Raw genomic sequence first — 23914 nt, 5'->3', positions numbered from 1 at the left:
TCTGGAAATAGCTTAGAGATCCTAAACCTCTCGGTATCATTGGAACCAGCTGCTTTGAAATGTCAAAGGGAAGGAGGATGTTTCCCAAGGCCCTTGTCAATGGACTGTGCTGTAGGTAACTGTGCTGACATCATTGTGAGTTCTACCTTTGCCCTTGGAGCCCTGATTGCTGTTTTCCACAGTCAGTTAACTGCCTCAGTTGGTTTCTTGAATTGTGCTAATTTTTGGTCACGGCCAGCCCCATATATTCGTCCTGAGTTGGGAAGCATGAGCACAGGCAGGGGACACGAAGGTGTGGCCAACACCTTCTCCTCTCACCTCATTAACAGAACCCATCTTGGCTCCCTTCCTCTGCTTCCAGTCACCCTGCCCCTGCGGAGTGAGCAGCTGTGCTCTGTTGACCTCCCGGTTACTTAGCTAAAGGGCAATCATTCCTTTCAAACCTCCTTCTTTCCCCCTCTCTCAAGTCCTCAATAATCCCTGAACCACCTGAGCATGTTCCTTCATGTTCCATCTGCAGGGAAATGGTCACCCGCCCTTTCGTAAAACATTGAAGACACATGATCAGAAGAGCTATCCCAGGTGTCCCAGACAGGCCCCGAGGACAAAGAGTAGGACCACATCCTAGGAGTGTGCCTTGCACACCCTCCCCAGGTGCACCCTCCCCGGGATCCCCATGATCCCAGTTTTTCATCTCCACTTGGCAAACTATGCTTAGAAGGCTGACTGTGCACATAGTGCCCACAAAGCCCCTGTGAGCTGCCATACTGGCCTTTAATCAAGATTTTCTTGTTTTTTTTTTGTGGGCCTGAGTCATCTTTGCACATAAGCCTTTTGCTCTCCCTAAGCTCACAAGTAACCAGGGTGTGGACACTCCTGGCCCAGCCTAATACTGGCTCCTGGTGAATAAACCCGAGGGTGTGGCCCCTCGGGCACCCTCTTACCCTCTCCTCCTTCATCTGAAGCTTCATGCTGGCCTGGGCCTTCCTACCCATCTTCAAAGCCCACGCAGTCCAAGACGGTGCCTCTGCCTTGTGTGGAAACATCTTTGTTAGCATCACTCCTCTGCTCAGCATCCCCTTGTTCATTCCATCTCCCTCCAGTGAATTCACAGAAGGAATGTTTATGAATCAGAGCAACTCCTATCTTCGAAAAATATTCACCCATTCATTTAACGAACATTTACTGAGTGACTGTATTATGCCAGGCTCTGTCCTAGGCACTTGATAACGCCCAAGCCTAAGATGTACCAATTTACCTCGGAAGACCATATTCTCTGATTTTGCCCCTCTTCCAAAACATGGCACTGACGGAGCCCAGAACATTCCAGAATTGGAAAGGACTTTCTAAATCATTTAAATCATCTGGCCATTTTACAGGCTAGCAAGCCTAGGTCTTCAAGGCAGGAATCTTTGTGCTTCCTTGTTTACTGTCTCTTCTATTCATTTGGAAAGCAATGCTCTGTGTGACCTGGGGCAAGCCCCTTCCCCTCTCGGGGTCTCAACTTTCTGCCTGTAAAATGGTGAAATTGGGTGAAAGAGTCCTTAAGGCTCCATCTAAGACTTCCTGGTTCTCACTGCATACTGCTTTTAAACACTCTTGGGGTTCGTGGTGTATTTCCACTTACACATGTTGTATCTTCCCAACAAGGACATATGTTCTGTGTGGTGGGGGGAGAGAAGGGAGGGGTCATTTAACATCCTCGGGTTGCCCACAGCACTACATACACATTGCTGTTTACATTGTGGGAGTTCAACTGCTTTTAGTTGACTGAACTGGAGGAGATCATATTGTTTTCTTTTTCTTTTTTTTTTTTTTTAATTTAGATGTAGTCTCACTCTGTTGCCCAGGCTGGGGTGCAGTGGTGCAATCTCTGCTCACTGCAACCTCCACCTCCCGGGTTCAGGCAATTCTCCTGCCTCAGCCTCCTGAGTAGCGGGGACTACAGGCGTGCACTACCACGTCCAGTTAATTTTTTGTATTTTAGTACAGATGGGGTTTCACCATGTTGGCCAGGGTGGTCTTGATCTCCTGACCTCGTGATCCGCCCGCCTTGGTCTCCCAAAGTGCTGGGATTACAGGTGTGAGCCACAGTGCCTGGGTGATCACACTTTTTTTAAACATTAGGCCACAGACGAGCAAAAGACTATTCTGATATCATACATCACTACTTATTCTGATATCATACATCACTACTTATTCTGATATCATACATCACTACTTATTCTGATATCATACATCACTACTTAAATGAGTCAAACCAAAGCCCTGGTCACAAGAAATCCTGAATATAGAATACTGCCATCTCTGATTGAAAAAATGGCAATACCATTCTATTCTACAGATTTCTATTTTCTCTGATATTTGGGCTCTAACATAAATGTATATATGTATGTATATTTCATAGTGAGGATCAATTATTAGTTAGAAGCATAGGCTTTGATGCAATAATGAGTCCAAAAGTTTTTTTTTTTTTTTTTGAGACCGAGTCTCGCTCTGTCGCCCAGGCTGGAGTACAGGGGCGCAATCTCGACTCACTGCAAGCTCCGCCTCCCGGGTTCACACCATTCTCCTGCCTCAGCCTCCCGAGTAGCTGGGACTACAGGTGCCTGCCACCATGCCCGGCTAATTTTTTGTATTTTTATTAGAGACAGTGTTTCACCGTGTTAGCCAGGATGGTCTTGATCTCCTGACCTCATGATCCGCCTGTCTTGGCCTCCCAAAGTGCTGGGATTACAGGCGTGAGTCACCGTGCCCGGCCTAAATTTCTTTTTTTTAGACGGAGTTTTGCTCTTGTTGCCTAAGCTGGAGTGCAATGGTGTGATCTCAGCTCACTGCAACTTCTGCTTCCCGGGTTCAACCAATTCTCCTGCCTCAGCCTCCTGAGTAGCTGGGATTACAGGTGTGTGCCACCACGCCTGGCTAATTTTTTGTATTTTTATTAGAAATAGGTTTCACCATGTTGGCCAGGCTGGTCTTGAACTCCTGACCTCAGGTAATCTGCCCACCTTGGCCTCCCAAACTGCTGGGATTACAGGCTTGAGCCACTGTGCCTGGCCAAGTCCAAATTTTTTATACTTCTTTAAGAAAATGTGTGGCCAGGTGCAGTGGCCTGAGATTACAGGGGTGAGCCTGTAATCCCAGCACTTTGGGAGGCCAAGGCAGGAGGATTGCTTAAGCTCAGGAGTCCGAGACCAGCCTGGACAACACAGTGAGACGTTGCCTCTACAAAAAATTAAAAAATGAGTGGGGCGTTGTGGTGTGTGCCTGTAGTCCCGGCTACTCCGGTGGACGAGGTGGGAGGACTACTTGAGCCCAGGAAGTTGAGGCTGTAGTGAGCTATGATTGTGCCACTGCACACTAGCCTGGGCGACAAAGTGAGATCCTGTCTCAAACAAACAAAAGAAAATTTGCATATCACTGCTCTTACCTACACAAGGGAATCAGGCTCAACAACATACTCAGCAGCTGTGTGACTATGGCCAATTTACTTAAGCTCTGTGCCTCAGTTTCCTACCGCATAGAATTGGTATTAAATGAATTACATTGGATTAAATGAGTCAATATTTATAAAGTCCCTAACACAATGCCTAGCACACGAAAACTGCTATTTCATTGTCTGTTAAAGAAAATAACACACATACATGTGCTAACCCTTACAACTGGGGCACAATTGGGAATGAAAATATAATTTCAAATATTTACATAATTCATGAATTCCCAATACTTTCACTGATGGTGACACAAGCTAGAGCTCAGTAATGTAATACATAATTTTTATATACACATACACTGTAGGTAATGTTTTCCACAGAGTGTGAAAAGGAGCTTTCCCGTGGCTATGGATGCAGGGTGGAGAGTTAATTGCAAGGATCACAAGTGATAATAATCACCAAAGCAACACACACAGGGTTCAGAGACTATTTAGGTCTTGTTGTGTCTTTGGTACATACTTAATGTGCAGTTGACTGTGGACTGTCTGCTAATGAAGGAAATCAATACCAGGGATAAATGGTGATGTAAGGATTAGAATCATCCACATGCAGCAAATTAAGTTCCTCAGTGATGGAGGGTTCCTGGCACTACCTAGAGGTCAAAGCTCCTCTTGCTCATGCTTTACAGACTGTGGCAAAATCCCAGGGACACTTTCTGAGGCATGTTATGGGCTCAGTTCAGTAGCATCTGTGACATGGACAGATCAGAAAACAATATTCCAGGGGGTCAGGACACCACTCAATCATAAACCAACAAACCCAAGGCTGGGACCATCCTTGGTTTAACTCTTCCGGCTCCTAGCTGCCTTGAAGCGGGCACCAGCCCTCACCTCTGTATCTGAACACTGAGCTACAGGCCAAACCTATGGATGTCTTTCCTCTACCTACTCAGGAGGGCAGGTCCTGAATCCTGCAGGGGAGCTGGGCTGTTGTCACCTCCTTCCTCCTGCTATCTTGGCAGCAAAGCCAAACCGAACACCAGCTACTTACTAACCTGGGCCTGGGGTGGGAGCTGTGCCAGCACAAGCAACAACCTAGCAGCTTCACTCACCACACAATCGTCGATGATTTCTGCCAGGCGTGTCCGGTGTTTCCGCCCCAGTCGCATGATCTTTTTCCATGTGTAGTAGTACTCCACGCACTGAGCCACTGTCTTGGACTTCACCTGCCGGGAAAGCGAGATCAAGGTTAGCTCCAGCAATGGGCAGACAGCAAAGGCAGCAAGCATTTTTGAATATTTAATTTTGTAATAGGTAATAAACAAGTTTGTATAGTTCAAGAAAAAAATGTACGCAGTGAAAGGCCTCCTTCCCACACCTGTCCTTACCCCTCACCCTGCAACACAGGTAGCCCCTTGCATTACTTTCTTTGGGTATCATTCCAGATTTTTTTTTTTTTTTGAGATGGAGTCTCACTCTGTTGCCCAGGCTGGAGTGCAGTGGCACAATCTCGGCTCACTGCAAGCTCCGCCTCCTGGGTTCACGCCATTCTCCTGCCTCAGCCTCCTGAGTAGCTGAGACTACAGGTGCCTGCCACCATGCCTGGCTAATTTTTTGTATTTTTAGTAGAGACGGGGTTTCACTGTGTTAGCCAGGATGGTCTTGATCTCCTGGCCTCGTGATCCGCCCACCTCGGCCTCCCAAAGTGCTGGGATTACAGGCGATGAGCCACCGCGCCCGGCCAGGTCTATGCATCTTAAGGCAAAAACATTCCTTTCTTTAGTTCATATGCTCTACGATCAGATGAGGTGTAATAATGTCGGTTTGCTGGTGGCAGATTAAAGGCTGGCCTTACCCCTGACGGTGGGAACAAGGCCACCTACATGGTGAGATGAAGTCCTGTCTCCTCAAAGTTGCCTCCTTCTCATCCCGACACCTGGAATTTCCACACTAGAATCACCTGAGGGAGTGAGGATAGTGTCCGTCCCAGAGAGCCCTGGGTTAAAACTCATGTTGCCTGGTAAGCTCAATATACAATCCATCATCTGTTGAAAGTGTGGGGCCTAAAGGATTGAGGTCTGTGCCAGGCCAGTCCTGGGGGGGAGGGTGACTCAAGAAAGATGCAGCATGAGGGCTGCTGGGCACACGGGGCAGCAAGGGCATGGGCAAGGCAGGAGCAAATGCAGACATGGAGGCGGAGGCAAGTTAGAGAGAAAGTCCTCCTGTTTCTCACACTTGCCCAGGCAAGGCCCTAGACTGATGACAGGAGACATGCCATGCTGGGACACCTCTGAGGACCATCTGTCTCAGCCAGGGGCCAGTGGGTGCTGTCACCTGTGGCCCTGTTCTCTGTGTACCCAAACAGTCTTAAATGGCTTTAACACAATATGGCTCCATCATTCATCAGTTTGTTGAAACACTCTTTGAATGGTTTTAATTTTTTATGCTAAACCATCTCTCAGCCAATAAAGTCAATAAATGTATCTGTTGTATAAAGTGCTATTTCATCTATGGAAAGTTTTATTTTGCTTTAGAATGTTGTATATGCAAGGTATTTTTATTATTACTGTCGTTAAAAATAGGAGTTCAACACCAGAAACCATGCTACTGGGTAGAGGGAGGCCACATGTTCTTCTCTCCCCAGTTACCCAGAAAAAAACTCTGTCAGAAATGTGGTAGATCTGTCAAATATACATAAATTATGTATGACCAGGCACAGTGGCTCATGCTGGTAATCCCAATGCTTTGGGAGGCTGAGGGAGGTGGATCACTTGAGGTCAGGAGTTCGAGACCAGCCTGGCCAACATAGTAAAACTCCGTCTCTACTAAAAATACAAAAATTAGCCAGGAGTGGTGCTGTGTGCCTGTAATCCCAGTTACTCTAGAAGCTGAGGCAGGAGAATCGCTTGAACCTGGGAGGTGGAAGCTGCAGTGAGTCAAGATCATGCCACCGCATTCCAGCCTGGGCGACAGAGTGAAAGTGTCTTGAAAAATAAAAAATAAATAAATAAATAAAATAAATTATGTAAATTATGAACCAGGAGCCCAATTCTCATTATTCTGATAGAATTATGAATTCTACATTTTTATTAAGATAGAAAATAACACCGCACCACTGCAGTGTCCAGATAATCTATGCCCTGTCCTCTCCCTCCCACAGTCCTAACACTGGGGCCATACCACCCCTATATCCACTACCATCCTCACCAGCGAGTGTGGAAGACATCCTTTTTTTAAGTATCTTAAACCAGTATCCAAATATTTCTAAATATTTTTGTGTACAATTTCCCAAGTTTAATTTCAACGGGACAATGGGAAAAATCACGCTTACCATCTTCTGTACAAAAATAAAGTCTTTGCTGTAAGTGGCTAGTGCTTTGTTAAACAGTTTTCTTTCTAGAGAGGTCCACTTGTCCGAACCTACAACAAAACACAAACCTCATAAGAACATCTCACAGTTCCCCTTGCTTTTAGTTGCTGGTTCATTTAGTTAAGTTACAAAATACAGTGACAGAGCAAGTGATATAATACATAGCAAATTCCCATTTGAACAAAAAGATAGTGTGATATAATGGTTAGGAGCTCTGACACCTGGGTTCAAGTCTCAGCTATAGCCTTGACCTTGGCAAGTTACTCATCCTAAGCCTGTTTTGTTACCTACAATTGGGAATAATTATAATTGCCTCCACTGATTAGGATTTTTGTGAAACTTAAAGAAGATAATGCACAAAAAGTGCCCAGCATCATCACTGGGAAACAAAGAGCATTCAACACATTTTAGGGACAGTTTTAATGTAATTATCATATTCACAAGTGCAAGCATTCACGTAGCAAGTACCCTTCAGGGTGTGGCTGGATTCACCCTCTACCCTCGAGATGCGCACAATCTACTGGGGAGACAAACAAGTAGGTCATGACGTTCAAGGTGGTAACTGTAACTATTCAGGTAAAGGTGAGGTGTCATTAGGGCACGAAGGAGAAACACAACACTCAGGTTAGGGCCAGGGCAGCCAGGAGGGCTTCCAGGTAGAGAAAACATCTGAGTTGAGTTTTAAAGGTCATATAGAAGCAAGTCAGGCAATAAGGAGATGGAAGAGTATTCTGGTGAGAGGAAGCAGGATATGCAAAGTCAGAGGCAAGAGTGAAGTCATGCACTTCAGTCATTCATTCAACAGATATTTATTAGGTGTATATTACAGGCAAGATGCTGTGCTAGGAAAAATAGCTTAACATTTCTAAGTGCTTACTATGTGGCAGGTTCTAAGTACTTCAGTTATTCATCATCAGGTTCTATTAACAATCCTGTAAGATTGTTATGATGATGATCCCATTTGACAGATGAGGAAATGGAGGTTTCCAAAGAATGACTAGTAATCTAATCTGGTTCAAGTATACTGTTCCAGCAGAAGCAGATGAGGCTGGAGAGGTGAGTGGAGCCAGTTCTTGATAGATTTGCTGACCGAAGAGGGAGATGCTTCACTGCTGGACTGGTGCATCTGCCTTACTGGCTAAACCTGATATTTACGTCTTTTTCCTCCACGAAAGAAAGCAGAATACGCAGATAATAATATAAAATGGTATTGGCTTGTTTGGGGCAAGAAATAAGGTCTATTTCTAAGGGGACTCCTATTTCTGGAGGCTCTAGGGAAGGTTCCACCACTGCGGCTGGTCCAGAGAAAACTCAGTCTTGTTCTTCTGGCCTGCTGAATTCTCCACATCTCTGATTCTTTGGATGGTATTCGGCCAAGGCTCTGATCTCACTACACTTCTCTAGACTTCATTAGTGGCATACACTAGTACCCCAAACCGTATCTTTCATTACACTTCATCAGTGGGGTACACTAGTACCCCACCTCACTATACTTCATTAGTGGGGTACACTAGTACCCCAAACCATAATATCTTTCCTCCCTTTCAAGGCAAGTCCAAGGTTTCCATTTTGCTATGGTCAACTGATGGGGCTGCAGTACAGGAAACCCTAATCACCTCTTCCCTTGCAGGGTTTGGCCAAAATAAGTGAATCAGGTGAAAATGCTCTGGGCAGGCAGCGGCCTCCTTAGACTCCAGGTGGGGAGCCTAGGGTCCTTAGGAAAATATATGGCTCAGTGACGTAAACTCACATTTCTGAAATAAACAACTTCCCTGTGCAGCTCTTTGATGGGTCCTCAAGCCAGGAGCTTTGGCTCCAGACTCAGAATATGCTTTCCACAGCTGGGCGGGGTCAGATGTCTACAAAAGCAGGGCGACCACCCAATTTATTTGGTTTGCAAATTTATTTATTTATTTATTTATTTGAGATGGAGTCTTGCTCTGTCACCCAGGTTGGAGTGCAGTGAAAAGATCTCAGCTCACTGCAACCTCTGCTTCTTGGGCTCAAGTGATTCTCTTGCCTCAGCCTCCTGAGTAGCTGAGATTACAGGTGCGTGCCACCACACCTGGCTAATTTTTGTATTTTTAGCAAAGACGGAGATTCACCAAGTTGGCCAGGCTGGTCTTGAGCTCCTGACCTCAAGTGATCTGCCTGCCTCGGCCTCTCAAAGTGCTGGGATTACAGATGTGCGCCACTGTGCCCAGCTGCAAACTTATCTCTTTACTTCTAGAAGGAAAGCAGCCTTCTCATGAATCCTCAGCAGAAGGAAGTCATCTTCCATGGGTTCCAGAGGATTGGACAGCTCTGGCTGTGCAGACCACAGTAACAGGGAGCCTCAGGGCGGCTGCGCGTTTGGAGAATCCTTGCCGGAGTGCATGTGAGCACAGGGGGTTGGTGGGATTTGAGGCTTTATAGCATGTCCATCACCATTCTTCAAATTCTGTCCAACATTCAAAGCCTTGGGGTCCCCTTACCCAGGAACAGAGGCAGAAAGAGGGACACAGAAAGGAATAACCAACAATTCAGCTCAACAACCAAACAACAATCATGGTTCCTTTTAGGTATCCACCAAAAGAGCAAACGGGTAAGAGGAGTCAGAAAGATAATGATGGAAGAAAGACCACAATGGCAGTCTGTCATACCAGCTGACTTACGCGAGCTTACACAGAGGTTGCTCTGCTGCCCTGCTGCAGGTCCAGAATCTGTGTGGCCCTCAGTTGCATCTCTGATGGGGAATCAGGAGACATTTTGCTGATGAAACCCTCAACTAGATCAATGAAATTCTTTCCAACCTCAGCCAGATCATCAGTTTCCTAAGTTAGAGTGTAGCTCTAAGACATGACAAGACACTAACGGGGCCATCTAGCCTTCTCAGCCAGTCTCTGCAGTGGATATTCTTTTTTCTACCTGCCAGGCTCATTACCTGATTTCTGGCCCCAAAAGCAGTGTTCCGTTCCCTGGCCTGTTGATTTCTGAGCAGCATGTCCCTTCATGTTTCCAAATTGCTTGCAACTCCACAGGTGAAGTAACTTCCTGCCCATCTGTTAGGAGGGATCCCCAAACCTCATGGGGGAAGGAGACCTTCTCCCTGTTGACTCCTGGTGGTTTTTAAGACTGCTGCTCTGACACTGGATTTGGTGGCTTCCTGATTCTGGAATGTGCATTCTGTACAACTCGTACTGAGCTGGAGTGGGCTGCATGTTCTCCCTGCCCCTCTATGTGACTCTCCCATTCCAAGGGATACAGGGCTGGGTCAGGGAGTACTCTCTTAAGAGAGTAACAGGTGGCTCTTCTGCATAGTCCTAAGGTCTGTGCTTTGGTGCAAATGACAGTGCTCTGTGTGTGCATGTGTTAGTGTCTGCTCAACAGGATGTTCACAAATTAAGGGACAGAGGCTTGGCCGGGCAACAAATCCATTCTCACACTAGAGCTGGCTTCCTGGTCACAGGATTGCCCACTGAGGCTGAGAGTCCATCCCTGGGCTCTTGGATTGAATTCCCAGGCTAAAGCCTCGGACAGATAAGTAACATATGAATGTGTTTTCCCCAAATAATATCACTGAACTGTGATAAAAAGGGTGATTTTAGTCACCTTAGGTTGTGAACCTGGTTCTGCTACTTACTCCTTCTGTGATCCCAGGCAAGCCTACTTAACTTCTCTGAGTCTCAGTTTCCTCACGTGACATGGGGAGGGTGGCAGTCACTCCGTGACTGACAGGTTTGGTCCTAAGTGTCTGATACATGTTTTGAACCTTCACTGGGCACCTGGAGAGCAGATTCCAAATCAGCCCAGGGCTATGAGACATATGCCGCCCCTGCTGATACGTGGACAGTGGCATCCAAGACCACCTGTTTCTTGTTCTGTGTATTTCTTATCCACAGTCTCACTCCTGGCTGCTTATTATATCCATAGTCTTCTCCTTCCTGCCTCCAAAATCCCTCTGTAATCTGAAGTTAAGGAAAGGCTCAGATGTCTCTCTTTCCTGAAGTCTGACAGGGACAAGTTCCTCATTCTTAGACAAGGTTCTAAGCCGGCCCTTCTTAGATCTTGCATCTTGGACAAAGTCCAGGATAAAATACAAAACCGAGGCAGGGGGTTGCCTCAAATCCTCCCCTATCCTTCAACTACCCTCCCACACCCTCCCTTCTCTCTAGGATCCCTGCTGCCCACTCAGCATGCACACAGGATTCGTGGGTTGAGAATCCCCCCGCACTCATTTGTTCTACCTGGGGATTCCTGGCTATTGGGCTATTACCAGCAGGGGCCCCTAACAAGACGATTAAGGCTAATTACAAAGAACCTAATTAACTGGATGAAACGGTGCTGGAACAGTATCCAGAGGAAAACTGTTCTGACCTTCGGTTGCTGGGAAACAGGCTCTGGACTGTGGTTAATTTGGGGACAATCTACAGTGAACCCGGGCAATTAAAAAGAGACATGGAGGGGTGAGAGAAAGTTTGGACACAGTATCTTTTAGAGGGACTTTCTTTCTTAAAACTTCCATTAATAATTTTTTTCTTCTCTTTTTTTTTTTGAGACAGGGTCTCACTCTGTCACCCAGGCTGGAGTGCAGTGGTGTGATCTCCGTTCACTATAGCCTATGCCTCTCGGGTTCAGGTAACTCTCTTGCTCATCCACCCAAGTAGCTGGGATTACAGGCATGCACCACTATGCCCGGCTAATTTTTGTATTTTTAGTAGAGATGGGGGTTCACTATGTTTGCCAGGCTGGTCTCGAACTCCTGAACTTAAGTGATCTGCCTGCCCTAGCCTCCCAAAGTGCTGGGATTACAGGCATGAGCCACCATTCCTGGACCCATTGATAATGTTTTGTAGTTACACAAGACAGACATGTTCATTGTAGAAAAAGGAGGACTGTTTTTACACCAGATTTTCATTTCCACACAGGGTTTTCAATAGCGGGTGAAGGTTGAGTAAGTTTTTGGGGGGTGCAAGGTGAAGAAGGCTGCTACCAAAGTTTTCTCTGTGGGTAAAAAGCGGGAAGCCTCAATCTGAATCCAGAATTTGAGCTTGTCCACTAGGCAATTTTTTTTTTTTTTTTTAAATTTAAACTAGTGCCATGTTAGGCAAGGTAAAAGAGTATTAACTCAGTCCTACCCTTGAGGGGACCACTGTCTAGCTACAGACATAGGCTAAGGATGCCTGGGAAATGAAATCACAGCTGTGCTTCTTGCAAATTACTCTTTTGAGCGTGTAATTCTGTCTCTTCATTTAACTGGAGCAGCTTCCAAGGCAGAAGAGACCAGTCCTCTCCAACAGAATGAGTAATTCCTCCAGGTCTCCTCTATCTCCACAACTCAGGTCAGGGTTTCAGGACTCAATAGGTGTTTGGGCTATGCTCAGGGCCAATAAATAGACTCTGTTGAACACTTGCCAAGAAGCCAGGGTCAGTTCTAACACCCCTCCACTCTTCACCCATCTGCAGGAATGACCAGTTCAATGAAAAAAGTCAAGCACGCTGCAATGCATCGAATCACAACCAGGCTTCCTCTCCACCCTGACTCCCCCATGCTTGGCCCTTCCCAACCCAAGTGCTAATTGGGAACCACTGCACACAACTGCTAACCACACATGGGTGGGAGGGTGCTGAGAGCAACAGAGGGCTGGACTGTGCATCGTGGTGGGGGTTGAGCGCCAGGAGCCACCGCAACAGAACCTTCCTCTGAGGATCCTGTACAGGGTTCATGTGGCCTTAGCAAGCAGCTTTGGGCGAATTGCCCACCACATCAGTCCTTCCCCTATAGCACATCTCTCCTGGGTGCCAGCACAAGTCACTTCTTCCTTTTCTTAATGAATGGCTTGGAATGGGTGGGAAAGGGAAGATGAGTAAAGTAAAGAAGTGATTTTCATAGGCCTGTGTCTTTGTCTTTCTCCCCAAACTTACAGCCTCCCTCCCTGACATGGACAGGCTCAGGCAGGCTTGGGAAACCTGAACTCCCTCTCCAGATAACTAGGAGCCTGGAGAGAAAATTTGGGGCTGGGACTCAGGATGGGTGACACTGGTCACAGCCACAGAGTCAGGAGCCAAAGGAGATCCAGAAGATAGGGTCCCAGCAAGGTGGCAATTAAGCCAACAGGCAGTCACTACTGGGGAGCAACCCAACAGGGCTCAGCACAAAGGCCAAAGCAGAATGTGGCCATAGAGATGGGATTTGCGGACACCTAGGAAGCAAATGAGGGGGTTCAGCAGTGGGGGAAGGAGGTGGTGGCTGGGGCATGTGATGGGGAAGACTCTGCTGCCTCCCCTGTGGCTTAGAAGGAAACTGTTAAGGAGATTGTTTTGGGTCAGACTTTAGAGACCAGTGACCTCTGCCCTTTTTGCTCATACTTCTAGAAAATTCTCTGGGTCCCAGTCTATCATCACTTCCCAGAGAAGGCAAGTGACTGGCAAACATAGACGAGTACACTTCTCTTGGAGACATCAATCCTTCACAGCTTAGCTCTACCTCTTTTGCCTCCAAGGATTGAAATGATTGCAGAAAACAGCAGAGTCCTTCCTGGTCTGCCGGCTGGGGAAGGGGGCAAGGGACAGGCAAGGAATCAGCTAGAATCCCCTAATCTCAGGAGATCAATTAATTGTTGCAGAGTTTAGGGCCTTTTTGTTTCAAAGTTTTTGGTAACATTTTAGTGTTTTTATTTTGTTTTGACTGGGGTGTGTGGTGTTCCTAGTACACAGCTTTCTGACCTTTTTAATGTCATGATACACGTAAAATACTTGTTTGGTACACTTGGAAAAACCAGAGGAGAACTGTATCCCAGATGAAGCTGCTCACAGCTGGCGCTAACCAGCCCAGAGGCTCCGGTGACCCCAGCCACTCTGAGGGCTGAGGGCAGCAGCATCTCACAGCACATGGTTGGGAAACTCCTTTTAGCCAATCCACTGGCCCACCATCATGCAAAGAAGCTTGAGACAGGCTCCAGGAGGCTGGACAGCCTCTCAGGGTTCAATGGGCAGCAGATGATGCTGGAAATTGAGAGGACTGAACTGTTTCCATGGCAGATTAGGGAGAACTCCTAAATCTTTCTTTTTTTTGGAGACGGAGTCTGGCTCTGTGGCCCAGGCTGGAGTGCAGTGGCCGGATCTCAGCTCACTGCAAGCTCCGCCTCCTGGGTTCACGCCATTCTCCTGCCTCAGCCCCCCAAGTAGCTGGGACTACAGGCGCCCGCCATCTTGCCCGGCTAGTTTTGTTTTTTTTTTTTTTTGAGACGGAGTCTCGCTCTGTCACCCAGGCTGGAGTGCAGTGGCCGGATCTCAGCTCACTGCAAGTTCCTCCTCTCGGGTTCACGCCATTCTCCTGCCTCAGCCTCCCGAGTAGCTGGGACTACAGGCACCCGCCACTTCGCCCGGCTAGTTTTTTGTATTTTTTAGTAGAGACGGGGTTTCACCATATTAGCCAGGATGGTCTCGATCTCCTGACCTCATGATCCGCCCATCTCGGCCTCCCAAAGTGCTAGGATTACAGGCTTGAGCCACCGCGCCCGGCCATTTTTTGTATTTTTTTTTTAGTAGAGACGGGGTTTCACCGAGTTAGCCAGGATGGTCTCGATCTCCTGACCTCGTGATCCGCCCGTCTCGGCCTCCCAAAGTGCTGGGATTACAGGCTTGAGCCACCGCGCCCGGCCGAGAACTCCTAAATCTTTCTACCCACACTTGGGACAGACACCAAGCAGGAAATGCTGGCGACAACATTAAGAAGCTGGCTCCTTTAGGCCACTGGAGAAGCGATGAATTTCTTATTCCATACATCTACTCTGTACTGGCCTAGTTCCAGGAGTGACCTACAGGCAGACATCTTGGGCTTACTGTCCTCGGAAGAAGGGCTTTGAGGTCTACCTTGTGATGACAGGCAGGAAGGCTCGTTCATGAAAGAGGAGGAGCACAGTAGGTGAGGCAAATATTGGTGGAGAAAGCAAGCTAGTATTTGTACAGAAGCCCTCACTGGGCTGCCCGGACTAAAGACTGGAAAAGGTATAGCTAGGTCCCCAAGCCCACATATTTGGCACCTGCCTAGGCAGGGTCTGCCCAGAGCACCAAAGAAACCCTCAAGTGATTAAAAATCAAGAGGCACTGAAAATTCAGCCCCCTCCAAAATAAAGAACCAGTGTAGGTTTGTGGAGACCCTCAGAAGGAACAGTTAGTACATGGAAATGAAAATGTTGACCTCAGTGTCACTGGTCACTTCTTAGGCTCTCCAACCTATTTCCTTCACTCTTCACAATTCTCAGTCCATTTCAATCTTGAAGGTGTCTTCTACTTCCCTCTTTTTGTGGTATTGTCATTAATTCACATGCAAAACCCTGCGTGTATGAAGTCTTTCCTGTCAGTGTGATCCATTATTTAATAATTGCCTCCTCCTCAGAGCCTCTAAGCTGTGCAACATGGGACTCTGTCCATGTCTGTCATAGTCACTGATGCATTTCAGTGTTTAGCAAGTCCCTTGTACACAGTAAGTGTTCAAAAAATAATTGTTGGATAAATGAGTAATAAATGCTATTAGGATGTGCCAGGCATTGGGCTACATATACCATCTCTAATCTCACAAAAACACTATGAGGGACGGAATACAAGTCTCATTTTACAGGTGAGAAAACCAAGGCTGCAGAAGACCACGGTACTTGGCCAAGGGGTACAGTAGAATCTGAACCCATGGCTACTGATTCCAAAACCAGGGGGCTGCTGATTGTACCTTCTGTGGCTCTCTCTGGTCTCATGCACTAGTCTCCTTGCCACATGTGCAGGCACTGGCCACTATCACCCAGGTCTTGGCACACCCACAAGGGGCAGGAGCTTATGCCAACAGACAAAATGCCAACAGTGCCAAAGCAACAGACATAGCTCTGCCTTAGGAGGCCTTGAGATCACAAGTGTGATTAGGACAGAACCGGTGTTATCCATTACCAGAAAGTGACACAACCAAACATGCAAGCAACCCACTGTCAGGAGGCAACAGGGCACAGGGCTCCTGGCAACCTACCGGCATAGTGGTAATTTGCTAAAGGATGACATTTTAACCTGACCGGCTTCCGCAGCAGCAGCATTTCCAGAGCAACCTGCAGACCCGGGGGAGAGAAAAGTCAAGAGTCAGTAATAGGTCTGTGTGTCTTACGGAGACCAGCCACTCAAAGGGGAAATGGAGTTAGCACTGTGGAGGCCAGGGGTGGGGGCACTGGAAGGAAACCCAGAGGGAGACTACCCTAACTAGGGTTTCATGTCTGTTCAGCAGCCAGTAAGACTCTCATTCTAACACCCTCCCCATCCAGGCCTGAAGCCAGTTGTTCATGTCACAGGAAAACATAAAGACCTGACTCTTCCTTGGTAAAATCCCACCAGCCCCAGAGATGGGTGGGGCCTCCTCTGACTGGAGGCTGAGTCTTTGGGCAAGGGTTCCGAGGAAATGAGTGGGTGATCTGTAACTGTTTTACAGAAAAATCATGTTTCATTACAGCTGAACATAAACAGCTGCATCAGTAACAACTGTACTATGCACACACCATCCGTCCAGAGAGCCTAGCTAAATAAACTGTTTCAAATCAGCCTTCTTCAGCCTTAGTAGCTTTTTAAAAGATGCCACAGGCAGAGTTGAACAGCAGATAGGTTCCGGGCAGAGCAGGGCCTAGAATCTTGCTACTCCAAGTGTGGTCCATAGAACAGGAGTACCTCCCTCACCTGGGAGCTAGTCAGAAAGGCAGAGCTGGGCCCTACTCCCAAGCCTCTGAATCAGAATCTGTATTTTTAACAAGATTCCCCAGGTGCTGTATACGCACATTAAAAGTTTGAGAAGTGCTGTTCTGCCACACTGATCTGAAAGTCTTAAGGACGGTTCTCCAGCATTCTAGGAAATACTTGAAGGGTATCATAGTATTGGGACATTTACTTTCACATTTTCATAAAATCAAAATGCAGGAAGCTAGATCTACTACCATGTATTTATATAAAGGGGAAACAGAGGTTAGTGATTGAGTGATCTGGTCAGAAGTCCAGGTTGAGGCTGGGTGCGGTGGCCCATGCCTGTAATCCCAGCACTTTGGGAGGCCAAGGTGGGAGGATCACCTGAGGTCAGGAGTTCGAGACCAGCCTGGCCAACATGATGAAACCCCATCTCTACTGAAAATACAAAAACTAACCAGGCATGGTGGCATGCACCAGTAATCCCAGCTACTAGCAAGGCTGAGGAAGAATCGCTTGAACCCGGGAGGCAGAGGTTGTGGTGAGCTGAGATCGTGCCACTGCACTCCAGCCTGGGTGTTAGAGCGAGACTCCACCTTTAAAAAAAGGCCGGGCGCAGTGGCTCACACCTGTAATCCCAGCACTCTGGGAGGCCAAGGTGGGTGGATCACCTGAGGTCAGAAGTTCGAGACCAGACTCAACGTGGAGAAACCCCCGTCTCTATTAAAAATACAAAATTAGCCGGGCGTGGTGGTGCATGCCTGTAATCCCAGCTACTCGGGAGGCTGAGGCAGGAGAATTGCTTGAACCTGGGAGGTGGAGGTTGTGGTGAGCTGAGATCGTGCCATTGCACTCCAGCCTGGGCAACAAGAGTGAAACTCTGTCTCAAAAAAAAAAAAAAAGGAAGTCCAGGTTGAGCAGGTCAACCATTAGCTCTGATTTTAGGAAGACAGCACTAAGGCCTGGGTTTGGGAACATCTGCAGAACTGTGTTAAAAGTGGAAGAATGGAACCAGTTGGTGAACAGTAAACACTTCATTTTGGTTAGATGAGAAAAGAGTTCTATAAACATCAAACTTTGGCTGATTTCCATAGTAGGGAAGAATAATCAGCAGAGTATGATAGGCTATTTTAGACCAACTTCTGCTTCAGTAAAGCCTTCTACCTCCATCACTGGAGAGACTCAGTTTTCTGAAGTGAAATACAAGACGAGGAAAAGAAATTCTAATGTCCTAGGACAGATATACCCACAGTTCTAACTTTAGGAACAGATGTGGAAACAGAAGTCCAGTTGGAGATTTTTTTCTATAGGCTTTAACATCCTGACTTACTCACTGAGGGAAGGAATAGGGAGGCATGCTGATTGGTCATCACACGCTGACTGGCCATTACAAATTGGTTGTACGGTACATGAGACAATATTGAAACTTGAGAAAATATTCTTCAGGAATTTGTAAAGCCTCTTTTTCATGGTTCCTTACCATTACATCACCTTTGGCCTCAAACAGAGAGTGCAAAGCAAATTCAGAATTGGTCCCTCCACCTGGCAATGCACTGGAACAGCACAAATGCAGAAGATTCTCCACTGTTGGGAATAAGGAGAAGCCAGTGCATCAGAGAGAGCTAAGTGTAATGGAAAACACACCAATCCCAGAGCCAGTGATCCCAGTGAGAGAATCAAACCTCTCCCACCCAGCTCTTCCCATAGGCCAATACCTCTTTGCTGGAGGTCATGGTTTTCTAGTTCTGGCCAGGGCTTCCATACCAGTGTGGCCTTGTGTGTGTCCTGGGCCAGGGCAGAGATATCTTGGAGTTCAGGGATTTCTGCTTGGAATCTCAAGCCAATGTTGATGCGTCTTTAAATGACAAGAAGAAAAACAACAATGTGGTCTTCAAGTTGATGGCTCAGGCCAAGGGCAACTGTCAGGAACTTGAAAAAGAAGGAAACTAGTTCTTTCTACAAGAATGCAGGGGCATTTCCTCAGAGTGTGACCCTAAGATTCCACACACGGCTTTTTTGCTGGGATAAGGAACAGCTTTAAGATTAGGGAGAAATATTTTAGGAGCAAGAAGGCAGTTGGCCTGGGGCTTTTACGGCTCCCCGTAACTGGGAGAGGGAGGGTGATTAATTCCAAGAGAACAGTTTCCCAGAGCATGGCCAATGGTGCCATTTAACCACACAAAAAAGGGGACAAATACAAAGCATTCATTTCATTTTTTTGTCTCTTTCAGATCACTTTCACAGACATTATCCCATCCGAACCTCACAGAGATCTGCGACGTAAGCAAGCTGTAATAATTACTCCCATTTGACGAGTCCACTAAAGCCTAGAAAGGTTAACTGGATCAAGATCAAATTACAAAATGGTGTTGGAACTCAGGTGTTCTGATTCCTGACTCAATCTACTCATCACTCTACCACCTGGCCTCTTTTCTGTGCCTATTCATGAAGATAACCACCTTTGCCTCTCCTAATACCACCCACTGCCTATGCAAAATTAAAGTACTTAACAAGCCCATTTGGAGGATGGGCCAAGAATGGACGGGGAGGGGGAAGTGAGGACATTCAGAAGGTGCCTCTTAAAGAATGAGGGAGATGCCTGTATCACTGGGGATGAGAAAGCACTGCCTGTGGAGCCAGACATAGGGACGCTAGGCTCTCTGAATACAGGGCTTCATGCTTTGACCATGTATCTAGTCTTTGGCAAAGGCCTTAAAATACTGGCACCATTGTGTAGGGAAACAACAGTACTCAATAAATAACCACAATCCTACAATTTCTACAACTGCTCTCTCAGTGTAATCCTCTGACTACAAAAGTATTAACTACACTTCTCAAGAAGCTGAAGCTTCTGTTCGAAAGAGTAATTGACTTTTCCTTACGGTTCAACATCTACAGTCTGCTCTCCAGGCCCTGGGGTGACCGTCACGTTGCTGCCATCGATGCTGTCTAAAACACAAAAATCAGAGGTCAACAGGGAAGGAAAGTTGAAAAAGACTAAAGCAAATGAGCAGTTACCTAACCAGCCATAACAGAGCTCCTCTCCTACCCAACTCCTGCCAGAGTTACCCCTGACAGTTTCCAGGGAGCTGGGTGGAGTATGGTGCTAAATAACTTACGATTACCCATTGCTCACACAGGGTGAGGAGAAGCCAGCTGTCCCACAATGGTCTGCTAAGCGGTACGATTTCTATGCAATTATTCTTTCTTCAGAAAGAGAGTCTATCCTCTCTATGCTTGATTTTCATAATGCATGCTAAAATGTCAAGGCTTGATCTTGCATGTAATACCTAATCTTATTTGTACATCTACTGAGTACATTTTCTTTTTTTTTTTTTTTGAGATGTCTGGCTTCTTTGCCCAGGCGGGAGTGCCGTGGTGCGATATTGGCTCACTGCAGCCTCTGCTTCTCAGGTTCAAGAGATTCTCCTGCCTTAGCCTCCTGAGTAGCTGGAACTACAGGTGCCTGCCACCACATCCCGTTTTTTTTTTTTTTTGAGACGGAGTTTTGCTCTCGTCCCCCAGGCTAGAGCGCAGTAGCTTGATCTCGGCTCACTGCAACCTCTGCCTCCCAGGTTTAAGCGATTCTCCTGCCTCAGCTTCCCAAGTAGCTGGGATTACAGGCGCGCGCCACCATTCCTGGCTAATTTTTATATTTTTAGTAGAGACGGGGTTTCACCATGTTGGCTAGGCTGGTGTCCAACTCCCGCCTCAAGTGATCCACCCGCTTTGGCCTCCAAAAGCACTGGGATCACAGGCGTGAATCACCGCGCCCGGCCTCATTTTTTTCTCTCTTGCACGATCATTGCTGGCAGTCTTAGAAGTGGGTGAACATTTCAACTGTTTCCTTATCCCAGAGACTGTAGTGATCAGTTTATGCATCTGTCTCCCAATTAGACTGCGATTCCCTTGAGGATAAGGGCTATGTATTCCAAGTCTTTCTTAACACCCAGCAGTGTGTGCTACATACAGTCAATACTCCGCAAAAGTCTGTGGGATAAATGGGAAAGCTAAAGAAAACGAGGTCTCCCAGGACTCTACCCAGCACCCAGAGCCCAGGAGGACGCTAAAGGGGTGACTCACTGGAGCGACACAGCAGCACCCGTGGCGTGGGCGTCAGGGGCGTCAGGGGCAGCTGCGGGTGGGCGCCAGGGCCGTGGCCGGAGATGACATTGCTGAAGAGCCCTGAGCCCTGGCGCACCGGGCTCAGCATGGGTGGGGGCGTGTAAGGGGGCAGCTCGTGGGTGGGGTCCAGGAGCAGGTGATCCCCGAGGACGCGCGGGGAGCGCAGCTGGCTCTGGTACAGGGTGGCGCCCGAGTAGGAGGCGGCGGGGTTCGGGTTGTAGGAGGGCGGCGGCGGGATGAAGAGTGGTTCCGGCCGGTGCCGGAACTTTTTCTTCTCCTGCACGGTCTTGAGGGGCTCCTCGGCTTTGGGCACGCTGGGCTGATGCTTCCTGGGGATTTCCTAAAACGGGAACAATGATCTGATTCGAATACTTCAGCTTGCCCCGCAGGCCATTTCCCCAGGTTCAGGGAAGAGGGCCTTCTACCGTCTAAGCAGAGAGCCCTTCTGCTTGACCACCGCCCCCCCGCCACGCCCCCACACTGACCACATCCATTTCAGGGAAAGCGAGTTCTGGTTGCTAGACTCAGGAGAAAACTAAGGTTTTGGAAGAAATCCCCAATTTCTGAAAGAGCTGGGGTGGTAGGAATAGTGGGTGGGCAAGAAATAATAAATTCAAATTCTTTATTGCTTATCACTACATTCCCATCTGTTTGAATGGAATCCAGCTGAGTGGGCTCTTTAATTCCCCCACTGCTCCCCAGGGACGGACATCAGGAACAGATACCACATGTTCCGAGAAGGGGACTGAATAATCTCTTCAGGGAAGCTGGGACCGAGACCTGTGAGGCAGGAAGTGGGGGTTCAAGCCTAGCCAAGGTTCCCAAGGCCAGCGACCCACACCGGGCTCTCCTGGGTCACTTTCAGCACGGGGGAGCGCCCTCGATGACCTCTAAGGGCCCTTCCATGTGCTCACCTAAAAACGGATCTGGTTAACCTCCCCCGTCACCACCCTCACTATTGCTCCCAGAACTCGTAGCTTATTTGTAGCAAACTCTTCTCTGAGGTTGGCTTCCTGTCAGGAGAGTTAGTTTATTTTAATGGCAGCGGAACCAAGCATAGTCTGGAAGGAGGATCTGCCACATGGATACATATATACTAATAAGTAAACATAGGCACGTAAACAGATGAGCAGGGCATGCCAAAGCCAAACAGAAACAGACTCGGGTTGTGTGGTAGCATCAGCCCAGAAAAGTCGAGAGCTGGGTGTGGCTGCAGAGGCGGTGTGGTTGGGAGGGGCCACGGGGATACCTGAGGGAAGGTTCTGGGCAGTCTTGGGTGCCCTCTCAGGCCCTGCAGGCCAGGGACCAGTCACAGCTGCAGGTCCTGGAGACTCCTGAGCCCAGGGTGGCGCCTGGGTAGGAAGCAGCAGGGGGTGATGGGAAGGGCTGACCACGGTCATGTGACCTGCCCCATGGGCTCCTCTGCTCTGGACTCCTCTCTCTCCAGAGCTTCAGGCTCTGCCCCCTTACGTTTCTCCCTCAGCTTCTCTGCCTTCCATGGTGCCATCCTGGCCTCTAGGAGGGGAGTCTAGGGAGGCAGAGAGTGGGGAAAGGAGGAGCGGGCAGAGGGTCCCAGGCTCCCGGCTCCAGAGTGAGGTTCCTAACCCCCGTCCCCACCCCGGCTCACCCCCAGGGGGCCCTCCTTAGGCCAGCGCGCTCAACTGCCTCCTCTCTCCACCAGAGGGCTCCTCAGCGCCTGAGGCTGAGGCGAGAGAGGGGCTGGGGAGAATGGGGGAAGGAGACTTGTGCCCCTCACAAGGGGAGCAGCCCGAAGATACACCCTGTTCCCGGGTAACAGATAAAGTCATCCAAGAACATGCAGACCTCATACGATCTCAACACGGCACTGCAATCCAGACCTCTGATCACAGGGCCAGAGGTCCCTTTTGGGCTCCTTCTCCTCCAGCTTCTTGTCCTGTTACTCCAGCTCTAAACCTGGATTTTCCAATCCTCCAGGCAAGGCTCTGAGCCACTGGGCCAGAGAAGCCACCCAGGATGTCAAGTCTGGTTGTCAATTGAGAGGAAGCACTTACAGTGTTCCATTTCACCAAGCTATTTGGACACTTTGGGGGTGAGGCCAACAACTGAAAACTTTAAAAAGCTGCCCACAGAGAAGGCTGAGAACCACTGATGAGTCCAACCCCACCAAGGTCAGGGGAGTAAACTGAGGCTCTGAGTGGGGGCAGGTCCCAGCTGTCTTCATCCCAGCTGGCTAGGAGCCAAGCTGAGATGGGCACTCGGGGCTCCTTCCTGGATGTTTTAATTGCTTTACATCAAGTGCCAGGGCCTTGTTCACATGTATTCAGTCTCACCTACATGCTTCCACTTCAGCCTATCGCCCCCACCAACAAGGTCTCTCTCACCCTTCCATTAAGCCAAGGTCATCCCTTCCTTCAAAACCCTGCTCAGAACTCTAATGATGATCTCCTGAGCAAACTCCCTTGCCCCTCCCCAGTCCCTAATGACTTTGGCTACCCTGGTGTGTTCTCATCCAGTCACACCTGAGGCATCCATTTCTTGTCTGCCCCTGTCTTTCTCTTACCATCTTGAATGGGTAGGTGGGTGGGGTGTGTGCCTGGGACTCTGACTCCCATGTGACTATGAACCCTTAATTCAGAGTTCCCCAAGGGAACTGTTTCCCCAAGGAGACACTGTTTCTCCCACCAAATCAGGAACTTCCCTGGGCAAAGAAGGAGCTTGGATGTGTCATTTCATCTCTGCCTGTTGCTGACCCCCAAGCCCTGACAGCTTATGAGAATCTTCCCCTCAGTTCTCCATCAGTTTCTTTTCTTTTGAGGACTTGGTGTTACGTAGATAACCATAAAGGCTTTTTTCTGGACTTTTCTAGTTCTTTTCATTATCTTCTCTCCCTCTATCCTGGCCCAGCCTACCCTTATGCCTCCTGGATTCTCAGCAGCTGCCTATTCCTAAGGACAAATATGACCCAACATACCACTTTGTGGGGAGGGGGTAGGTTTGATATTCCCAACCACACAGGTCACAAATTCCCTAGAGGCCGAGAGAGAGACAGAGAGAGAGAGAGACAGACAGAGAGACAAACCCTTCCCAGAGCCAAGTTAAGCTGTTTGAGTGAAGCACTTAGAATTAGAGAAAGGACAACAGTGAGTGAGAAAAACAAATCTCTTTGCTTTCCTGAGATTAGGCTCTCAGTGGAACTACTTTGGGAACTTTAACGAATTAGGTTTTCCAGGGTATTTAAGCAGACAAAATATTAAGCATCTGGTAAGGCTGATTGTCAGAATGGATGCCAGGGCTATTGCCTGGAAGCCTGCTGCGAC

The 23914-nt window shown here is 48.1% G+C and overlaps 1 protein-coding gene across 38 annotated transcripts in view; it reads right to left on the bottom strand.

Moving 5' to 3' along the window:
* Window positions 1-23914, bottom strand: part of TRERF1 (transcriptional regulating factor 1) — a 228739-nt gene that overhangs the window by 14108 nt on the left and 190717 nt on the right. For 20 of the 38 annotated variants that reach the window (XM_045390895.2, XM_045390896.2, XM_074038064.1 and 17 more), the window contains 7 exons: window positions 20574-20955; window positions 19373-19439; window positions 18206-18345; window positions 17971-18074; window positions 15799-15874; window positions 6765-6853; window positions 4546-4659 (listed from right to left, as the gene is read on the bottom strand). In XM_045390895.2, the coding sequence (XP_045246830.2) occupies window positions 4546-4659; window positions 6765-6853; window positions 15799-15874; window positions 17971-18074; window positions 18206-18345; window positions 19373-19439; window positions 20574-20955 (972 nt within the window). Of the gene's footprint in view, window positions 1-944; window positions 1032-4545; window positions 4660-6764; window positions 6854-15798; window positions 15875-17970; window positions 18075-18205; window positions 18346-19372; window positions 19440-20573; window positions 20956-23914 lie in introns of all 38 variants that reach the window. The other 18 variants (XM_045390889.3, XM_074038056.1, XM_074038066.1 and 15 more) reach the window with 1 other exon arrangement.

Source organism: Macaca fascicularis, chromosome 4, assembly GCF_037993035.2.
Source record: "Macaca fascicularis isolate 582-1 chromosome 4, T2T-MFA8v1.1".
Classification (NCBI taxonomy): Eukaryota; Metazoa; Chordata; class Mammalia; order Primates; family Cercopithecidae; genus Macaca; species Macaca fascicularis.
This window is presented reverse-complemented; position numbering and strand designations above follow the sequence as displayed.